The sequence below is a fragment of the Zonotrichia albicollis genome, chromosome 9 (genome assembly GCF_047830755.1).
Source record: "Zonotrichia albicollis isolate bZonAlb1 chromosome 9, bZonAlb1.hap1, whole genome shotgun sequence".
In the NCBI taxonomy this organism is placed as follows: domain Eukaryota; kingdom Metazoa; phylum Chordata; class Aves; order Passeriformes; family Passerellidae; genus Zonotrichia; species Zonotrichia albicollis.
Genome location: NC_133827.1, coordinates 25,847,273 through 25,864,777, shown reverse-complemented (window position 1 = coordinate 25,864,777; position 17,505 = coordinate 25,847,273). Strand labels below are relative to the sequence as shown.

Sequence of the window (17,505 nt, the reverse complement as noted above, 5' to 3'; positions counted from 1 at the left end):
TCTGTGGCTCTTGTCCAAAGTTGTGAATGTGGGTGAGAGGTTTTGCAGTGGTTTTTTTAGGCCTTTGATCATATTTTAGAGAAGAAGTGTTGGTTTATTAAAGCACAGTGCTATTCAGCGTGGAGAACATTGCTGTACAAAGGACACCTCATCCAAACCCACATCTTATTCCTAAAACCTTATTAGTGGCTGCTGACATCTCTGTCTCCCTGTGCCCTGGGGGTTGTTCCTGCCTGGTCTCCCCATTGCTTGGTTCTCTTTCCAGTGTTTCCATAAGTGGCAGGGCTGGTGCCAGGGCAGCAAATGGAAAATGCATTTGCTCTTCTGTGGGAAGAGCATCTTCCCATGTAGCTGGGTGCATTTTTTTCTTTAAAATTGATTTGTGAAACATCTAAGGAAAAGGCTTTGGAATTTCTGCATGTCATGGAGATCTTGGGCTGTGACAGGTAAGAGATGAGTAGCACTCTGTTTAGCTATAAGGAATGTCACAAAACCAACATGTTACAGTGAAAACAGGCACTGTGACTTTTTAGGTTTTTTTCCTCCATGCCAGTTTTGGTTCTCAGACGCTCTCCCATTGGGCTAGTGAAATGGAGATCACCTGGAAACAGGATCAGCTGTTGATAATGCAGTTTGAGGGGCTGTGTGGAAGTTAAGCGTGTATCTTTCTGAAAGATGATAGTCATTTGCTACCAGTTCTTTTTGGGAACCAGTGGGGTAGTGACTGCTTTTTTTTCTGTTGTGATTTGCAAAATCTTTGCTTTGGAAAATCTTTGCTTTGGAAATCTGAGCTCAGCCAGGATTATAACTTCTGGTGAAAACTCTTCACAGAGTTTATCTTAATACATTATGTTTTTATTTAACTGTGTGCCAAAGAAAATATGAGTTTTGGTAGCTCAAACTAATTCCCAACCAGTTTTATGGGATAATAAAAGTTCTTTTTAAAAACAAACAAACATTTGCTTTGTAGGTTAAGTAGTTATTTTTCCTGGTTTGCAGTCAAAGATTTCTTTTCCTGTTACATGCTTAAGGAAACCACAACAATGCTCTTAGCTGCATTTTAGAATGTTCCCTGCTGGATCCAGAAGCCACTGAAGTTGAAATAAGGAGGTTTTCATCACTGCCTATGAGTTGCAGTTCTCCATTTTACTAGATCTAAGAATAATCCCATTGATCTCACAGAGGCTGTAATTGTGGAAAACTACCTGTCAAAGTGGGGAATTTCTTGAAAATCAGTAGGGTGCTTCACCTGAGTTGAAAATAATAATGAAAATAATAATGAAAATAATAATAATGTAAAAACTACTTGTGCAGAATACAGATTTATTTTGCTTTTTGTGTGAAGAGAATATTCTGAGAAACATCTTTGGAGGTTGAAGCTGCAGAGATGTGGGATTGTAGACCTGCGTGTTGGAAGTCCTTACATGACTGTTTTATCACTTTGTTTTCTTTGTTGTCAAGTGGTTGCAATTTGTTGGTGCAATCAGCTGGAAGATCTAATGGGGGAAACCTGTGTTTGGGCCATGTACAGTATGGTAGTAATTAAAGAGTCTGTGTAGCACTTTGGAGAGACATCAACGTGAAGGGACAAGGGAATATTGAGAAGAGAAATGCAGCACTAGCACAGGCAATCGTGGGGAGCCTCTTTCTGTGCTGACCTTTTTTTTTCCTTTCCTGCCGTGTCTGTAGCAATTATTTCCGCTGTGAGCAGGTGGAGTGGGAAAGCAGCAGTTGTGAGCTGGTCTTTCGTGTGCTCCTCCCTAGAGGGTGCCAGACACCCGCGTTCTGCAGACTGTGCTCGCAGCCCGGTGACACCGGCCCGGTGCCACTGCTGGCATTCTGCGGCCCGGTGCCACTGCTGGCATTCTGCGGCCCGGTGCCACTGCTGGCATTCTGCGGCCCGGTGCCACTGCTGGCATTCTGCAGCCCGGTGACACTGGCCCGGTGGCACTGCTGGCTCCTCCCGCCCGCAGCAGGGTGAGCATCGCTGGCTCTGGAAGGTGCAATGAGCACAAATGATTGAATGGTTCAAGCAGCTCTCACACAGCCTCAATCGTGTGCTCTCATTCCTGGGTTTCTGCTTACTGCAACTGGTGTGTTATGAATGGTTTGTGTTGGTCGAGGATAACTTTGTGAGAAAGAAACAGTTTCAAGATGAAACAGCTGTAAATGGTTCAGGAGTTGTGCTGGCCAGTTACTGCAGTAAGTACCTGCTTTCCTGGGTCACTGGGAGCAGCTGGTGGAAACTAAAGTATTACAGAGCCTGTGTTTTCTGACTTAGTCACCCCCTCTGCTGTTTGAGACGTCAGTGTTTCTGATATTTAACCATTTTTGCAGCAACACTTCAAGATGCAGTGCATGAATGTTTTGAAATGAGTGCAAGAGAGATGTTATGAGTGGAAGGCACAGATGCTATTTATGGCTTGTAGCACCTGTGACTGCATAAGCTTTCTTTGAAGTAAATGTGGGATTCCCATGTGTCCTTTAAAGCACTTTTTTTTTTTCTCCTCCCTCAAAACATATAGCAGCAGTGGCTCAGCCTAGCCCTGCACAGCCTCCTGTTGGCCTCTGGGCTGGGTGTCAAAGGTTTGGGACATAACTTTTGGAAAGAGAAGACAGAGCTGCTCCTTGAGGTGTGTTGGAAACGCTGCCTCTGTGGTAGTGAGAGATGCCACTCTAACACAGCATCCTCCACATTGCTTTAAGGCTGTAGTCATAAGAAAAAAAATGCATGGAAAGACTTGAGATTATATTAAGTTATATGTATTTATAGCTATTCCTCATGTATAAAATGTGCAAGGAGAAGAGGCCCATTAATGAGGGTTTGTCTCATTAATGGGCCTGTGTTAATGTCTCATTAAGCTGCCTGCCATGAAGACCATCCATTGGAGTACTGCACGTGTCTGAGCTGGGTCTCCATGCTCATTCCTTGGGGGCCAGTCAGGGTTCCTCTGTTTGTTTTGGAGTAACAGAGCATAAGGATCTTTCAGACTTGAGTGTGTTTTTTCCCCTCTGCTTTATTTGCAAGTGCCTTTAAGCCTTTATGAAAATAAATACTGGAGACAAAGACCTTTGCTAAGAAAATGTGTATCTGCTCTTTTTGTTTTGAAAGGGTGGGTGATAAATATGTAAGTGCTGAGAAATGAGACATGAACTTACCAAAATGTGAGTGATCCTCATTTGCATCAAGGCAGAGACTGTGATTTTGTTGTCATGTCTTGCTTCAAATATTTATCTGCTACTTGTATGGACTAACTGAAGAGAAGTTTCACAATAAACTGTGGGTCTATGTGTGGAGCTGGGGGTGACAGGCACTGGCCACTTGTTTTGTTTGTGTGCTGCTGGGGAGCTGCTCATCATCTGTACCAGGATATGATGTATGTGGAATGGTAACTTGTAATGGTGGCATGAGCCTCATTATTTCTAACAGTGAGTTCTTATTGCTTGTACTGCTATGCTGCCTTTAGTTCCTGCCACTGGTTTGAGGCTTCTGTGGGCCAGACTAAACACACTGCTGTAAGCAGTTTCAGGGGTGTTCCTGTTCATTTTGAGGGCTCCTGGGCTCACCTGCCACTGCTGCTTTAGGGTTGTCACACTACAAGAGCTTCTGTGGAGCTTCTCAGTATAGGTAATGCAAAAATACCATGGAGAGAGGCAGGCTTGTTTCCCATATTAAAAAAAAAACCCAACAAAATGGTGCCTGTCTTGCTGGCAGCTGAGAGGTCTCGTGACAAAGGGGGCTCTAACCTGCAGCTATCCTCCTTGTTGAGAAGAACACAGCCTCCTTTGAGGGTGGAAGAATGATCAATGTTGAATTTGATAAGTCATCCCCTCACTAAAGGATCTTCTCCAACACTTGCCTTTCTGCCTCTTTAAACCCTCAGCTGAAGACCAAAATACCAATAGATTGTATCCTGTTTATTGTGATCACAGGAATTCAAATACCACAAAGAGCAAGGAAAATTAATGGAATAAAGTAAGCTGTGGGAAGGAAAACAGCTTTTAATGTGGTGTGCTAATGAGGTATGAAATAGATGTGTAAGAAAATGTTTGGTGGCATCTTTGGAAAATCTTGCAGCCTGCAGAAACAGAAACACAGGAATGCTGTGCAAGAGAAATAACCTAGTGCTTGGAGGAGAAGGCATTTACTGTCTGCTACAGACTTAGTGCAAGAGAGAGTTTCCCTCTTCATGCCCTGGCTGCCTTTTTGCAGAGCTGGGATCTCTTTCATGTGGAAGCTGAGGCTGGAATAGCTGTAAGCTCGAGGATACAGATGCCTTTGAACTCTGCTTTCTTATCATGGACTTTATAAGACATGGCAAGTGTGACCCACTTCTGCTCCTGCACAGCCTGGCTGCTGCACACACCCAGCCCCGGGAGCTGCTGAGGACGGGGTCACTGAAGTCCTGTGGGTTAAAACAATTGTCTTGCCTGTCTAATTTTTTTTTTTCCTTTTCTTTACTGAGCTGCCTTTAGTGGTCTCCTTCCCAGGCTGTCCCCACAAACCATGATGCTGCTGCTATGTGTCTATGTGGTATAGCTAAAAGGAGTGGTGGGTGAGAGTGGGCACTGGAAGGTCCCCAGTGTGCATATTCCTTAGCCCAGCATTGCTGCCAGAGCCTTCATAATGGGGAATTAAAGAGTTGCTTGCACTAAGGAGTATTTTGCTTCCCAGGGGGTTTCGCTGAATTTTGTTTCTGGATTAAAGTGCTAATTAACACAAAATAGTGCTGAATGCTTTACTGTAAGAGTAACTAACACTGGTTGATAACTGGTGTATAAACATAATCTATGCTAATGACATACCTACCTTTACAAAACAAAGCTGTTGATACTCTGTATGTGTCCAGGCATTTTTAGTGGCTGGGAGGTTTCCTTTCCAATGATAGCTTATGCCTCTGTGAGATTTTCTTAAAACAGAAGAGATTTTTTTTAGCTCCTCAGTGGTTTCTTTTCCCCTGTGCATTAGCTGTTTTTCAGTTCTTGAATTTTGATCGAGAGTTGGAGGCTACTTTTAGCTGGCTTTGGCTTGTTCGTTTACTTGCTTTCAGGCTAAGTGTCATTTTTCTCTCCAAAGAGCCAAAATGCCAAGATTGTGTCATTTCTGCTTGTATCTAATAATAGCTTAATCCACAAATAATTGTAATGAAGTTACTAAGGCTACTGGCAGAGAATAGTGTGGTCCAAAGACCCCTGGCATGGATGGGATTCCTCCCTGAGAACAAAGGGAAGCTTTGGGTTGAGCCCTAGGGTGCTGTTCCAGGCACACGTGCGTGCACATGTGTGACTGTGTTGGGCTGCACTATGGAAACCAAATTTCAAAAATGCTGCCAGCTCTCCCAGCTGAGCACTGGTGAGAGGAGGAGGATGCTGTACAGACAGACAGGAGATGTGTTAGCAGCCCCCAAGGCAGCAGAGCAGTTGCCATAACAGCCAGCAGCAGATGTTACCCAGGACTGGATTGCTGCTGCTGGAATTGAAGTAGGAACGGAGATGTCCCAGCTGCCAAGTGCAGCCTTGGTGTGGCCAAGGTGTCATTTGCAGCTCTGGAGCAGGCAGGGGGCTGATGAAAACACAAACAATAGCAGCAGCAGCAGGATGGCTGGTTTGGAGCAGGAATTACTCAGCTGTGCCACTGTGCCCTTGTAATCCCATTAGGAAGTCAGACTAACAAGCATGGTAGGAGCCCCCTCTGCAGGGTTTGCTTCTGGGGGGCAGGACATCTCACCAGTGTGTGAAGGATGTGCCCAGGAGCATCCAAGGGGAGGAAGAGCCAGGTGGGTGCATTGGCAGGGCTGGGGGCCAGGTTGTGCAGTGCCTGCCAGTGCTGCTGTTTTCCATATGCACATAAAGCTGTTTGCTCTAAAGAAATAAAGGCAAGAAATAATGGTGATGAGTTTGTTGCTGTTAATGGACAGAGTTAAAGGATTTACATTTTCTGGGAAATGCTTTAATTAGAATTATGATGTCTTTTGCCAGATTGCTGAGCAATTGAACTCTACTTTAGCCCAGAAAAGGTACTTCCATAAAAAGTTTTCAGTGTAGTTCCTGGCTCTGATTGTGAAAGAAGGTATTATTTACAAATATCTCATTAACAGACATTATAAAGTTGATTATGTCCCCGTGGGAATTGATGACAAAACTTTTCATGGCCTTCATTAGAAACTAAAACCTTTTGATGTGAGGTAAATACGGTTTTGGGTGCACATATAATAAAGTTATACATATTAGCTTAAAAGCAGTTGCTCTGGAAGCCCTATTGGAAATTTTTAGTTTTCCTAATGTGCAGGAGAAATCCATTTTCTGTAGGTATTTTTAGTGCTAACTTCCTCTCCTGTGCTATTATCTTACACACACTGCCATTAGTGCTTGCTGTGTTTCCAGGTCAGCCATGTGATTGCCGAGCATCCCTGCCTGCTTTTGAATGACTTGCCAGGCAGGAGCCAGAGGGGCAAGTTGTTGGTGCTGGCTGCCAGCAGCAGCTTCCCCCAGCCTGATAACACAGAGAAACCCTCTCTCCTCACCCTCTGGGAGGGTCACCACTGTGTGGTTCAGAGTGAGACCCTGCCCCTGTGTAGGTGTAGAAATGTTTCTCTGTGAAGGCAGGAGGTTGTGTGTAGGAGCACAGAACAGCCCCACTGTTGAGGGGCATTTCAGAGCTGCTACTTCGCCTTGAGCCGTGGTTGTTTCAGTGTGAGCTGGATGAAGCACACAGATTTCTGCCTTTTTGCCACTTGTTACATTTACAACTCAAATGAACTTGCTTCAGAAAATTGCAAGAAGTGGTGAAAAATTGTAGGCAAATCCCTCTGTGATTTTTTTTTTGTGTGTGTGTGTGTGGTAAAAAACCCCTTAGGCAAAGTGTTTTAAAGCCAGCAGTGCTGATAATGAGAGTTAATAACTTTGCAGATATTGGCTTTTTTGCTACGTATGACTTTTTTAAGAAGGTATTTAAACTGATCCAGGCAGTTGCTGTGGATGCCTCTGTGTGTGTTTAATGAACAGCTGGCTCTTTTGAACTGGGAATTTTAATACTTTCAGTTCCATGAAACTGGAGTCGGAGCAGGCAGATGATTGTACAAGAGAGGGAGTGCATTTTCTCATGCGAATTCAGGAGCAGAGAGGGAGGGAGAGGAAAGCATCGTAATATTGCGTGTGTTTCTGTTTCAGTGGATCAAATCTTTCCTCTGTCTGCATCCAAGCTATTTGGTTGTGATCAGATGATCAGAGCTCCAGGAAGCGATTGGAGAGCGAGCTGGCTGCAGCTGCACTGTAGGCTGTTTTCAGGGACAAGGAGCCACTGTTTTTCAAACATAGCATAAACATAGAAGTTATTTTGTAGGCTTCAGGATGCAGATATGGGTTGTGCTGCCAGCATTGTTCTGCTCCAAGCCTTTCGTTCTGTGGTACAGAGGAACTGTCCACATATCTGCAGGCGCCGGCGAAGGGAGGAGTTGTCACATGAAATTCTGCCGCTGGACAGTGATGATGAAATGAGCAGACCCAGGACTCTCATCATAATGGTATGGTAAACTTTAACTAAGAGAGAGGTGACAGAATTATTATTGCAGATGTGATGTGATTATTATTTTCCTTTGAGTATATATTTGCAGAGAGAGAGCATTGACAGGCAGTTTGTCACTTGGGTTAGTTTGCTGCTGGATTTGCTGTATCTATAATGCTGCTTTATAGGTGAAGCTGTAAGCTGCACATAGGCTCTGTGTAAAGCAAATGTTCTTCTATTTAATTGTTGGTGGGTTTTGTTTGTGAGATAAGCAGCACTGGAGCCAGTAGCATGGTTATGCTTTATTTCAGAATTGGAATTCCAAACAGCAGACAGCTTAGGAAATGTTTGCTATGGCTGTTCATCATAAAAACAAAAACAAACACAAAAGCCAAACAAAACAGAGAAAACCAATCTTTACTTGCACCCAGGATGCAGTTGGAATTCATATGAAGTTATATGCAAATAAACTCCCGTATATCTTTGCTTCAGACAGTTTGCAGCAGCACAATGTTTGCTGGATCACTGCTTCCTGGGTTACTGAGTTGTCTCTGTTCTTTAATGAAGGAGGGCTTGAAAGGCTGTCTGTCTCTGAGAGTCATTTTCTTCCTGAATTTAATTTTTATTTTGTCATGGAAATATAATAAGCATTATAGGTTTAATAGAAATAATCAGGGTTATTCCTGATTATAAATCCCTGTTTCAGAATGAGGAATACACTTACTGCCTAGTTACTGCTCTTCCTTGCCAAATACACATATGGTGAGCATTTCCAGAACCCTGGAGTGGTTTGCATCTGAGTGGCAATAATTTGTTACTCTGTGGCTATCACTCGATAAAAATACTACCAAGACACTCAAAATAATATTTTTGTCATTTTTTCAGGACACTCATTTATATCATTTAAATGGTAGAGATTTGATGAAGTTCAAAGTGCACTCTCATGGTACTCTGATCTCACACAGGGCTATAACTTAGTGGTAGAGGGTAACATTAGAGAATTTAATAGCTGTCCTGAGCAGCTGTTTTGAGCAGAGCATTGCTGCCCACGGAGAGGTGTGTGGTGCAGTCATGGCAACGATAGTAGCAAGGACCCAATCTCAGCAGTGCTTTATGTATCAGCTGAGGATATTCTCCAGTGCAGGGAGGAGTTGCATGGTCATGAGCAGGAAGGAAGTTGATTTCATCATTGTCAGTCTGATGTTAAAGCTTCCTTTGCTCTAAAAGTATCTATGTCTATAAAACAAACTTTTTTTTTTTTTTTTCACTTAATGGTTAAATAAATGACCTCAACAGCATTTAAATGAATAAATGGGTCCTTTCTGGTAGTAATTTCAAGCATGATGAAGTGAGAAATGTCTGGAAGCACACCCGAGTATGGATCATCTGTGTAACTTGCTTCAGTCCGTGGAAGAAAAGGGTAGTCTTGGGTGTTGTGGCAGCAAACACTGTGCCAGCCCTGCCAAACCCAGAAATACGCAGCAGCAGCTTGGGTTGTGTTCCTTTGCGTGGTAAATCCTGTGAGATCAGGGCTCCAAGAGCCGAGGTCTCTGGGCTCTCAGGGAGGTGAGGCTTTGCCCTGCAGTGTGGAGGGAGCTGTGGGAGGGGAGACACTCTGGTCAAGGTGATGTTACTTGATGCTGGATGTGGGCTCTGGGATTCCCTCAAACTCATTCCCCAGCTATGCTAACAGGGGCTTAGGTTTTCTCTGTCAGTGGTTGATGCATTGGTGCTTGTCCTGCCAGAAGGCTGCCCTTCCCCAGGAGCTTGGTGGGATCATTTTCTCCCTCTCAGTCCCTTTGAGAAGAGGAGGAGGACTCAAAAAAGTCAACATTTGCCCAGCAGCTTTCTTCCCAAGTGCCTGCCTGCACCTACTCCTGTCCTCAGGCTGGGGTAGGTGCAGGCAGGCACTTGGGAAGAAAGCTGCTGGGCAAAGGTTGACTTTAGACGCATCTTTCTTTTCAGGATATGTATTATCATCAAGCTTTTGTTTTGAAGCAGTTAATTATGTAAATATCTAAATGAATTTGCCGTTAACCTTGCACTTAGGGTTAGGAGTCATGTGGAGACCTGGCAAACTGAGAAAAAAGTTCTGCTTCAGAGCACTTTGTGGCAGAATGGATGGTCCTGTTTCCATCTGAATTCATGTTACTTGAAAGAGCAGCATGATTAAGAGAGCTGGAGGCTACTGGGCCTTAATACAACACGTTATGGTCACAACAAATTCGTTTTTCCCCTGGGTCTGTTGTAGATCATTGAGGATTATGTCTGGATAATAGCGTGGAGGCAGCTATGTAGATGAGCAAGAGTGTTTGGTTCCCAGTGCCATTATGCACGTTGTGCAGATGCCAGGAGCTAAACTGATCCAAATGAGATTCCCAAGTGCTCAGTCTGAGGGCAGTGAGTAACTGGAGTGCCAAAGAAGGGAGGTGAGGAAATCTCAAATGCAGAATTCCAGAGGTACACTGATGGGCCTGGGTGTGATCTTTTTGCTCCTGCCAGCTGAAGATCTGGCACTCTGCCTGCCTTCAGATGAAATGGTCTTACCTCTGTAGCTTGTGTGCCACTGCCTCTATGAGCCTTTGGTAATGATTTCAGGAGACAATCTGTGCCTTCTGATTGAACAACTTTTTGAAATCACCAGGCTCTGTGATCTATTCTTACAAGTTTGCCTGTCCTGTGTGTAGCTAAAGTAACATTTTGGTGTTGCCTTGATACAGAAAGCAACCCTGAATCAGAACAGCATTCTACCCTGAAATACTTCAAGTGAATAAACAGCTCTAGGGATGTGCCCCATTTTCCTTTGTTAGTCACTGAAGAAGAAGATCCTGCTAGGATATTCTTCTAGGAATTGTTTTTGCCAGTGGCACTCTAAACAGGAGATTCTGTGGGTGCACTCTATGAGAAAAGAAGGGAAGAAGTCCCAAGCAGAGCCTCCAGCTATTGCTTAATGGCTACCTAGTAATCACTGTGTGGAGCCTTTAGGCATCACAGCAGGCATTTCTAACATTCTGGTCCTTGCAGAATGTGAGGATTGATGTCTTTATTCAGAGAATTTTTTTTCTTCTGTTTATTAGTTTAAAAATCTGATTTTACCCTTAGGCAAGACCGATAAATCATTAGATCATTAGTTTCAGATCTTGACTGGATCCACAGAGCTGGGAGAGATGTTAGAAAGAAAAAACTGTAAATTCTCTGTCAATTACTATGGTGTGTCATCTTCTCTTGGGTGAAATCCTGGAATGTGCCAGAGACATGGAAAATAAGTGTCCAAACAACCTCTAATATGGTGTACAAGTTCAATCAATTTGTTCAGTGACAGTGATTTAATTGACCCTTTTTTTCTGTACCTTTAAGAACATGTTTGCAAGAATTGACTTTCAAAATAAGACTGAGATGATGAGGTTTGAGGTACTAAAAACCTTTCTAGAATGAATGCAAATGGCTGCGCATGCTGTTTCCACAACAAAAAGGAGAAGAGGAAGATGCCTGAAGGAAGAAAATGAAGTACATGGGTTATGTAGAGCTGTTTGGTGTTTTAAGGGGGCCACTAACATTCAAGATGATGGTTTGCATTTGGAACTTGTGACTTGAAGTTGAGCTTTATCTAGTAGGTCATTCTTTGGGTTTATTAATGCAATTATTACAAACTGTGCCAGCTGAGGTTTGTGTGATAAGAGCAAGGTGTATTTGAGGATATGATCCTACTTTCCCCCACCCCCAGCTCTCCTGCCATTGGTAATAAGATACGTAAAAATGTAAAAATTATTTTGCATTTTGAATAAAATAGTGTAACTTGAGCTGACTTATTAGCTTGAACACAGAAATATCCACTTCATTAATGCTGCCCAAGCTGCTTCTCAGGTCACTTAGTTTGTAAATGAATTTTTACTCTTCTAAAAGCAGTAAAGAGAACAGAAACATAGCTTTGAGAAATTTTCATCATCTAATATTGAAGTTTACCTGCAGAACTGTGTTCCTTAAGTTTTGTTGTAGAGTCTGTGTTCATTTTCTACTTTCAGTTGAAATAATTTTGTGCGCCCGTCTCATTTGTATGCATTTCTCTCCTGAAGGCCTGTACAATAGAAGTGCTATCAATGGGTGGCAACTCTAGGAATTGCAGGATCTCTGACTCATAACTTAGTGGTTTTGAGTGTGGGATTGTGTCTGTGTATACTCAAATGGTGGGCAATTACAGTGCCTTTTGGAGGCTCGAGCCTGGGAACAGAATGGTGTTCTTGCAATGTCTTGGAGGAGGGATTGTCTTTGCAAAGCAAGATTTGCAAAGTGAAAAAAAAATACTCAAAATTTTCATGACTTAGCTCAAGTCAGTAGCTTCAATGTGTAATACACTTTTAAGCAACAATAAGCATATGGAGCTTTATTTGACCTTAACTTCCACTTCAGCACTTGACCTCAGCAGGAACAGAAACAGGCCCATGTTTGAATAAATGAATAACATTAGTGTGTAAAGAGGAGAAGTAGTAAGTGATGCACAAAATGCAGTTCTGCTTCAGAGTCATTCTGGCCACTGTTGCTGTTACCTTTGCAGTGTCTCTGTGTGCTGTGCCCCATGCCCCTCAGAGCTGTGAGTGACTGCAGTGACTGCCAGCCCTTCCTCCCCTGGGCACCAGGGACAGTGTCCCTTGCTGCTCCTCAGCAGCATGTTGGCTTTGTGTTGGTGTTTACCCATTCAGACAGCAGCTGAGGCTCTGGGTAGAGTGAGTTATATACAGAGGGGGAAAAATGTGGGTCAGTTTTCACTTTTCAGTGTTGCAGTGCCATGTAGTGTTTGCATATGGTACAAAAAAATCTGGTGTTAAAAGTGGCCTTTTACCACTGAACAAATCTTCTCCATCTGACTTTGGTACTCTGAGCAATGTTTTATATTGCTTTCACTTCTTATTAGTGTTGCAGCAATGTGTATGGTATGACAGTGTGTGAAATGTAATTATTGTGAATGTGTTAACCAAATTTTTTATGACAGCTTATGAAGAGTGTGGGCTCAAAGCAATAAAGTGATGAAAACATTCTCCTATATATGAGGAATTTATTCTCTCTTTTTCTAGGGAAAAAGAGAGAAGCAAGCTATTTATTTTTAAGCAATGCCTACCTGAAAGAGTAGGATATAAATTAAAGAGGCACAGAAAGTCTGTAATTCTCAGTTCTTGGGAGTGCTTTGGGAAGGTGATTTATGCATTTCACAAAAATCCCAATTTAGGATGTGTGTTCAAAATACTACTTGAGAGAGAAGAAAATTGACCTATAGAAAGGCAGGGGAACTTGATTAAAGTCAAGAATACAAAGAAAGAAACAAACCTGCCCAAGAAAAGCAGGAAAAAGGCAAGTCAGGTTTTTCAGGCTTTGGCCACCTGCAGGCACAGTGCTGAGGCACAGGCACATGACAGAGCTGTGCACACATGTTTGGTTTGTCACCGTTTTGTCAACGATGCTCTGCAGTTCACTTGGCTCCAGCTCTCATGGGCTTTAGCAAATGCAAGCTTTCTGTGTTTCCCTTCATCCTTTTGCTCTGTGGATTGTCTGTCACACAGAGGAGGTAGGGGAGTTAAGATCCCAGTGATCTGTGTAGTCTGGGATTTTGGAGCAGGGGTAGTGGCAGTGTGGTGGCAGCAGGGGCAGTGACAGCGTGGTGGCAGCAGGGACAGTGGCAGCAGCAGGGGCAATGGTAGCGTGGTGGCAGCAGGGGCAGTGGCAGCGTGGTGGCAGCAGCCCTCACATCTGCCCGTGCGCTCGCTGTCCCTGGCCCAGGCTCTGGCAGCCTGGGTCTCTCTGGCTGAATTAGGGCAGTTGCAGCTGCTTCCAGGAGAGCACAAAGGAACAGTATATTAAGCTCATGCTTTCAGAAAGTGATATTAGTGCCAGCCCTCAGCCCTTGCCTCTCCCTGGCCTTAACTCACTGCTGGCTGCAGCCCTGAGAGTCGGGCTGGGCTTTCTTTTTCCTGCTGTTGTCAATACAGAATCCTCAGAGTAGCACTGAACTGGATTTAAATGCATATGGCTGAGTCCAGAGTCCATTTCAGGCCTTTGGCCACAAATATGGGATATTGATTTGGCTTGGAAGCAGTTGTGCCCTGTAAGAGGTGTGCTGAGTGCAGGAGGGAACCATAAAGACACCAGGGCCCTCAGAGAGCACTGGCCAGCCAAAAGTACTGCCAAAGGAAAAGCTGCTGCCAGGGAGGGCTGTCGAGGCAAAGACAGTGTGTAAGAGAGCAAGAGTTAAGTGATGAGAGAGAAGCCAAGAGGGAAATGTCTTCTCATCTGAGATTCAATAGGCACACTGGTGTTAAACTTTGGTCAGGTACTTGATTTTGGAGGGCTACCCACCATTACTCTGCTGATATATCATATTCTAATGCTGCTTTTTTCCTCCCACCTTGTTTTCTTCAAAAGCTTTGGTTTTACTTCAGCGTGAGTCTGTCTCTTCCTCACTGATATTAAATTCTTCTCCCTTGTCCTTCTTCCATCTCCCCCTTCCTAAAGTGTAAAATCATCTTCTGCTTTGACTTCATCATAAATATGCTCCATTCCCCTCCCCTGCCTGGACTGGAAATCTGTATGGAGTGCAGGAGAACTGTTCCTGGTATTTCCACTTCCATGAAATTTCTTCCTTACAGCACCAATCTTAGTACACTTGTTCTAAACCTAGTTTAAATAAACCAGAATGCCAATTTATCACATTTCAGACAAAAGCATGATGCAAAGTTTCACTGCTCTTGAGAGACAGAGCTATATCTCTGAACGTTTATCTCCATGCTTCATACTGTTGCATCCATCAGAACTATATAGGAGCAGGTTTGTTATCTTCAGAGCGTTTGGAGCTAAGGAAGATGAAGGAAAATGGACTGTCAAGGAAATATGGGAACCATTCCTGGTCCTTCAGCTTTAAATCACTTCCTTGAATAATTAAGGCTTCCACCTTGAATTAGTGATTGGAGTGAGGAATACCACAATAGTGAAAGGGTTAGGATTCAGCATCAAAAAGCAAGTCACATGATACTTCAGGATGTTTTGGGTGGCAAGGGTTTGACATCATCTCAAGGCACTATTCCAAGTCCAGTCCAGCTGAAGCTGGCTCAGACCATGGGCCATGATCTCCTGTGCCAAGGTGTGGTAGCTGTACATGTGTCACACATTTACAGTCAGACAGAAACTGATTACTTCATTTTTCTGGGGCTGAATTGTTTCTCTTATTTTAAACTCTGTAATTAAATATATTCTATAAAATGTACTTTCATTATCCTGTTAATGTGGTGCCTCTTCAGAACAAAATGTTATTTTCTGTCCAAACAGAAAGAAACAATGTGCAATATCTTACTTTACAATTGCTGTCTGTTAATAATTACTGCCAATTTGTGGTTTGCTTAAAAAATAATAGATTCTCTGTGTGTGGTTTTCGATGAAAAATAGCCATTGTGATGTTTGTTGGACTTTCTGCCTCAGGGATCACTCTGAGTACAGTGTATGGAGCCAGTTGAATCGAATACTTCGAGTCTTTGGTGTTTGTTTTTCCTCACTTCTCATCTGTCAACTGCTGTGCTCATTTTCTTTTCATTAGTATGGATACTTGCATGCAGATGAGTCAGCCAGATTCAGTTCTCAGTTAAATGTGTGCAAATCCAGCAGAATAAGGTTTTGACTTACAGCAGTAAACCAGATCAGAAGTTTAATTCTGTGCTGCTTGCATGTTTCTCACTCCAAAAAAAGAAATCATGAAGTTAGAGTGGAAAATGTGTGTGGCCTGGTTGGATCAGTCAGTGGTTGACTCTGAAATGGGGATGCTGGGAGTTGAATATCATGCCACCAATCACTCCTCACTTTCTTTGGCGTTTCAAGTAAGGGTTTGGTGTTATTACCTTGATGTTTTCCACAGGTTGTGACTTCTGTGCTAAAATTAGCTTGTGCAGAGTATAAGCCTTAGCAGTAAAGAGATTAATAACTGAAATGTGGACTCCTGGAACCAGATGCTCCCCCATCGTCTGAGATGTTTCTGCCATTAGTAAATTATGTGCAAACATTCATTGCAGCCATCACTATAGGAGACCTGATTTTAATGAGATTACAGGGAAGTTCTTGAGAGAAACTGCTCTTGGAATTTGGCCTATTTCTCATTTTTGGATCCTTCTCTTTTATGGCTTGAAGTTAAAGAATAAAAACTGCTCACACAGCTGATCTTCCTTTTCAGTGCCTTAGCCCTTTCCCTGTCTTTATTCTCCCATGAGCTTGAGGAGAGCTTTGCTCACCTCCCTAGAGCTCACCAGAAAATGCACCCAGCTGCCTGTTTGGTCTCTCCACCTGCCAGGTGGTGCTTGAGCCTGACTTTGCTCATCCCACCTGTGACTCTGTTGGCTTTTGCAGTGCTCCAGTTCCTCCAGCTATTGTCCACTGCCAGCTCTTTGGTTTTAAAGAAGGGCACAGCCCTTGAGGTCCAGTAATCTAAGCAGTTACCTAATATTTTGTTTGTTGCCAAGAATGTCCAGTTCCTTTGGCCTTTCAACCTTGCAGCTGGCTCTCCTTTTATCTTTAACTGGGCTGTTGGGAAAGAAACCAAATCCTTTATTTGCTGTCTGCTCCCAGGTGTTGGACATGTGCTCCCTAGGACATCCTCCAGATGAATGTGAGCATCACATGTGGTAAAGGCAAAGGGAAAGCAATCCTAACCTTGAATTTGGTGCACCCAGCAGGAAACATTCACTGTTGCTTTGCACTTTCCAGTATTTCAGATACACAGTGTATTTTATTGTTTATGATGCAGCTGATTCTTTGTGATGACCGTTTGCCCCTTGCAGCACCTGATTTTATGTGTGGTGACAATGCAGCAAAGGTGTCACCTGGGGAGGGACTCGTGACTGCAGTGTTTGTGCATCTGTCACCTGCTTTTGTTCAGAAACCCTCTGACCAAGCAGCTCTGACAGACAGCATGCTCATTCCTCAAACTCTTCTGCAAATGCAAAATGTTTTAGCAGAATGTATGGAAGTATACAGAATACTCATAAACACAGTTTGAGCTAAAGAACTATTTGGAAATAATAGAAATGTTTACTAACGTGCTTAATTCTGCTTTTTATATAAAATATTAAAGTGAATCCAAGCCTGGAATTAAACCAATATGTTTTAGCCTGTCCTTTCTGAATCTAAATGAAACTGTGTCAGTGAATAAAATGTAATTCTGAAACATTTCACTGTATTAAAAAAGCCAGTTCTTGAAGAATGCACCAAAGCAGACCCGCCCAGATGAAATGTTTGAGATGAGCTGACATAAAAGTTTGTACCAGCTCCCACTGAGAAGTTTCTTTACACAGTATTTTTAAGCTGCCAAAAGCTTTTGTACGTGCTAAGTGCTTGCCAATTTTTCTTTTTTAAAAGAACTCAAAGGCAATTTTAAGTTACATGAGCCTGAAGAAAAAAATCTGAATTGGTGGCTAAACATTGTGTTTTGTAAAATGCATTCAGAAGACAACTGTATTTCTTGGAAATATTTTCAAAAAAGGTTTTGTTCCTACAGTCAGGACGTGTCTGCAGTGTTTCAGGCAGAACAAGGAGCTGAGTGAGGAGGAACTGCAGCAAACTCTGCTTTATTTCCCATCCACATCCTTTTCTGGCACTTGTTTATGCCTGGCTGTTGTGTGTATTTGTAGGAAATCAGAAGTTAACCTTTTAGTTTCTGACTTTCTGACCAATTCTTTTGTTTCCAGCTCAAGTGGCACTTAATAGAAACAAGAGTCATGATGCTCAAGCAATTTCCCAGTGAAAAGGAATTTTTTGGACTTTCCAGAATTTCCATATGAAAAACCCCCCAGAATTTCCAAATTAAAAAAAGACTTTTTGGTACAGAGTCAGTTGTCAGTGGCCAGCTCAGGGTTGATATCAGGCCAGAGTGAAGGTGCAAACAATTGTGTCTGTGTGTTGGATACAAAGAGCACAATATGGGAGGAGGGAGAAACACAAGGGGAGGAATACTGGCTTATCCCACTGGAGAAAAT

At 43.0% G+C, this 17,505-nt stretch overlaps 1 protein-coding gene across 9 annotated transcripts in view; it reads left to right on the top strand.

Annotated features, from left to right (window-relative positions):
- Positions 1–17,505, top strand: part of DOCK10 (dedicator of cytokinesis 10) — a 141,238-nt gene that overhangs the window by 17,838 nt on the left and 105,895 nt on the right. For 2 of the 9 annotated variants that reach the window (XM_074547074.1, XM_014268673.3), the window contains exon 1: positions 7,120–7,523. The exons of the other annotated variants lie outside the window; for them this stretch is intronic. In XM_074547074.1, coding sequence (XP_074403175.1) covers positions 7,359–7,523 — 165 coding nt within the window. In that variant the 5' untranslated portion in view covers positions 7,120–7,358. Of the gene's footprint in view, positions 1–7,119; positions 7,524–17,505 lie in introns of those variants that run through there. 9 annotated transcript variants of the gene reach the window in all.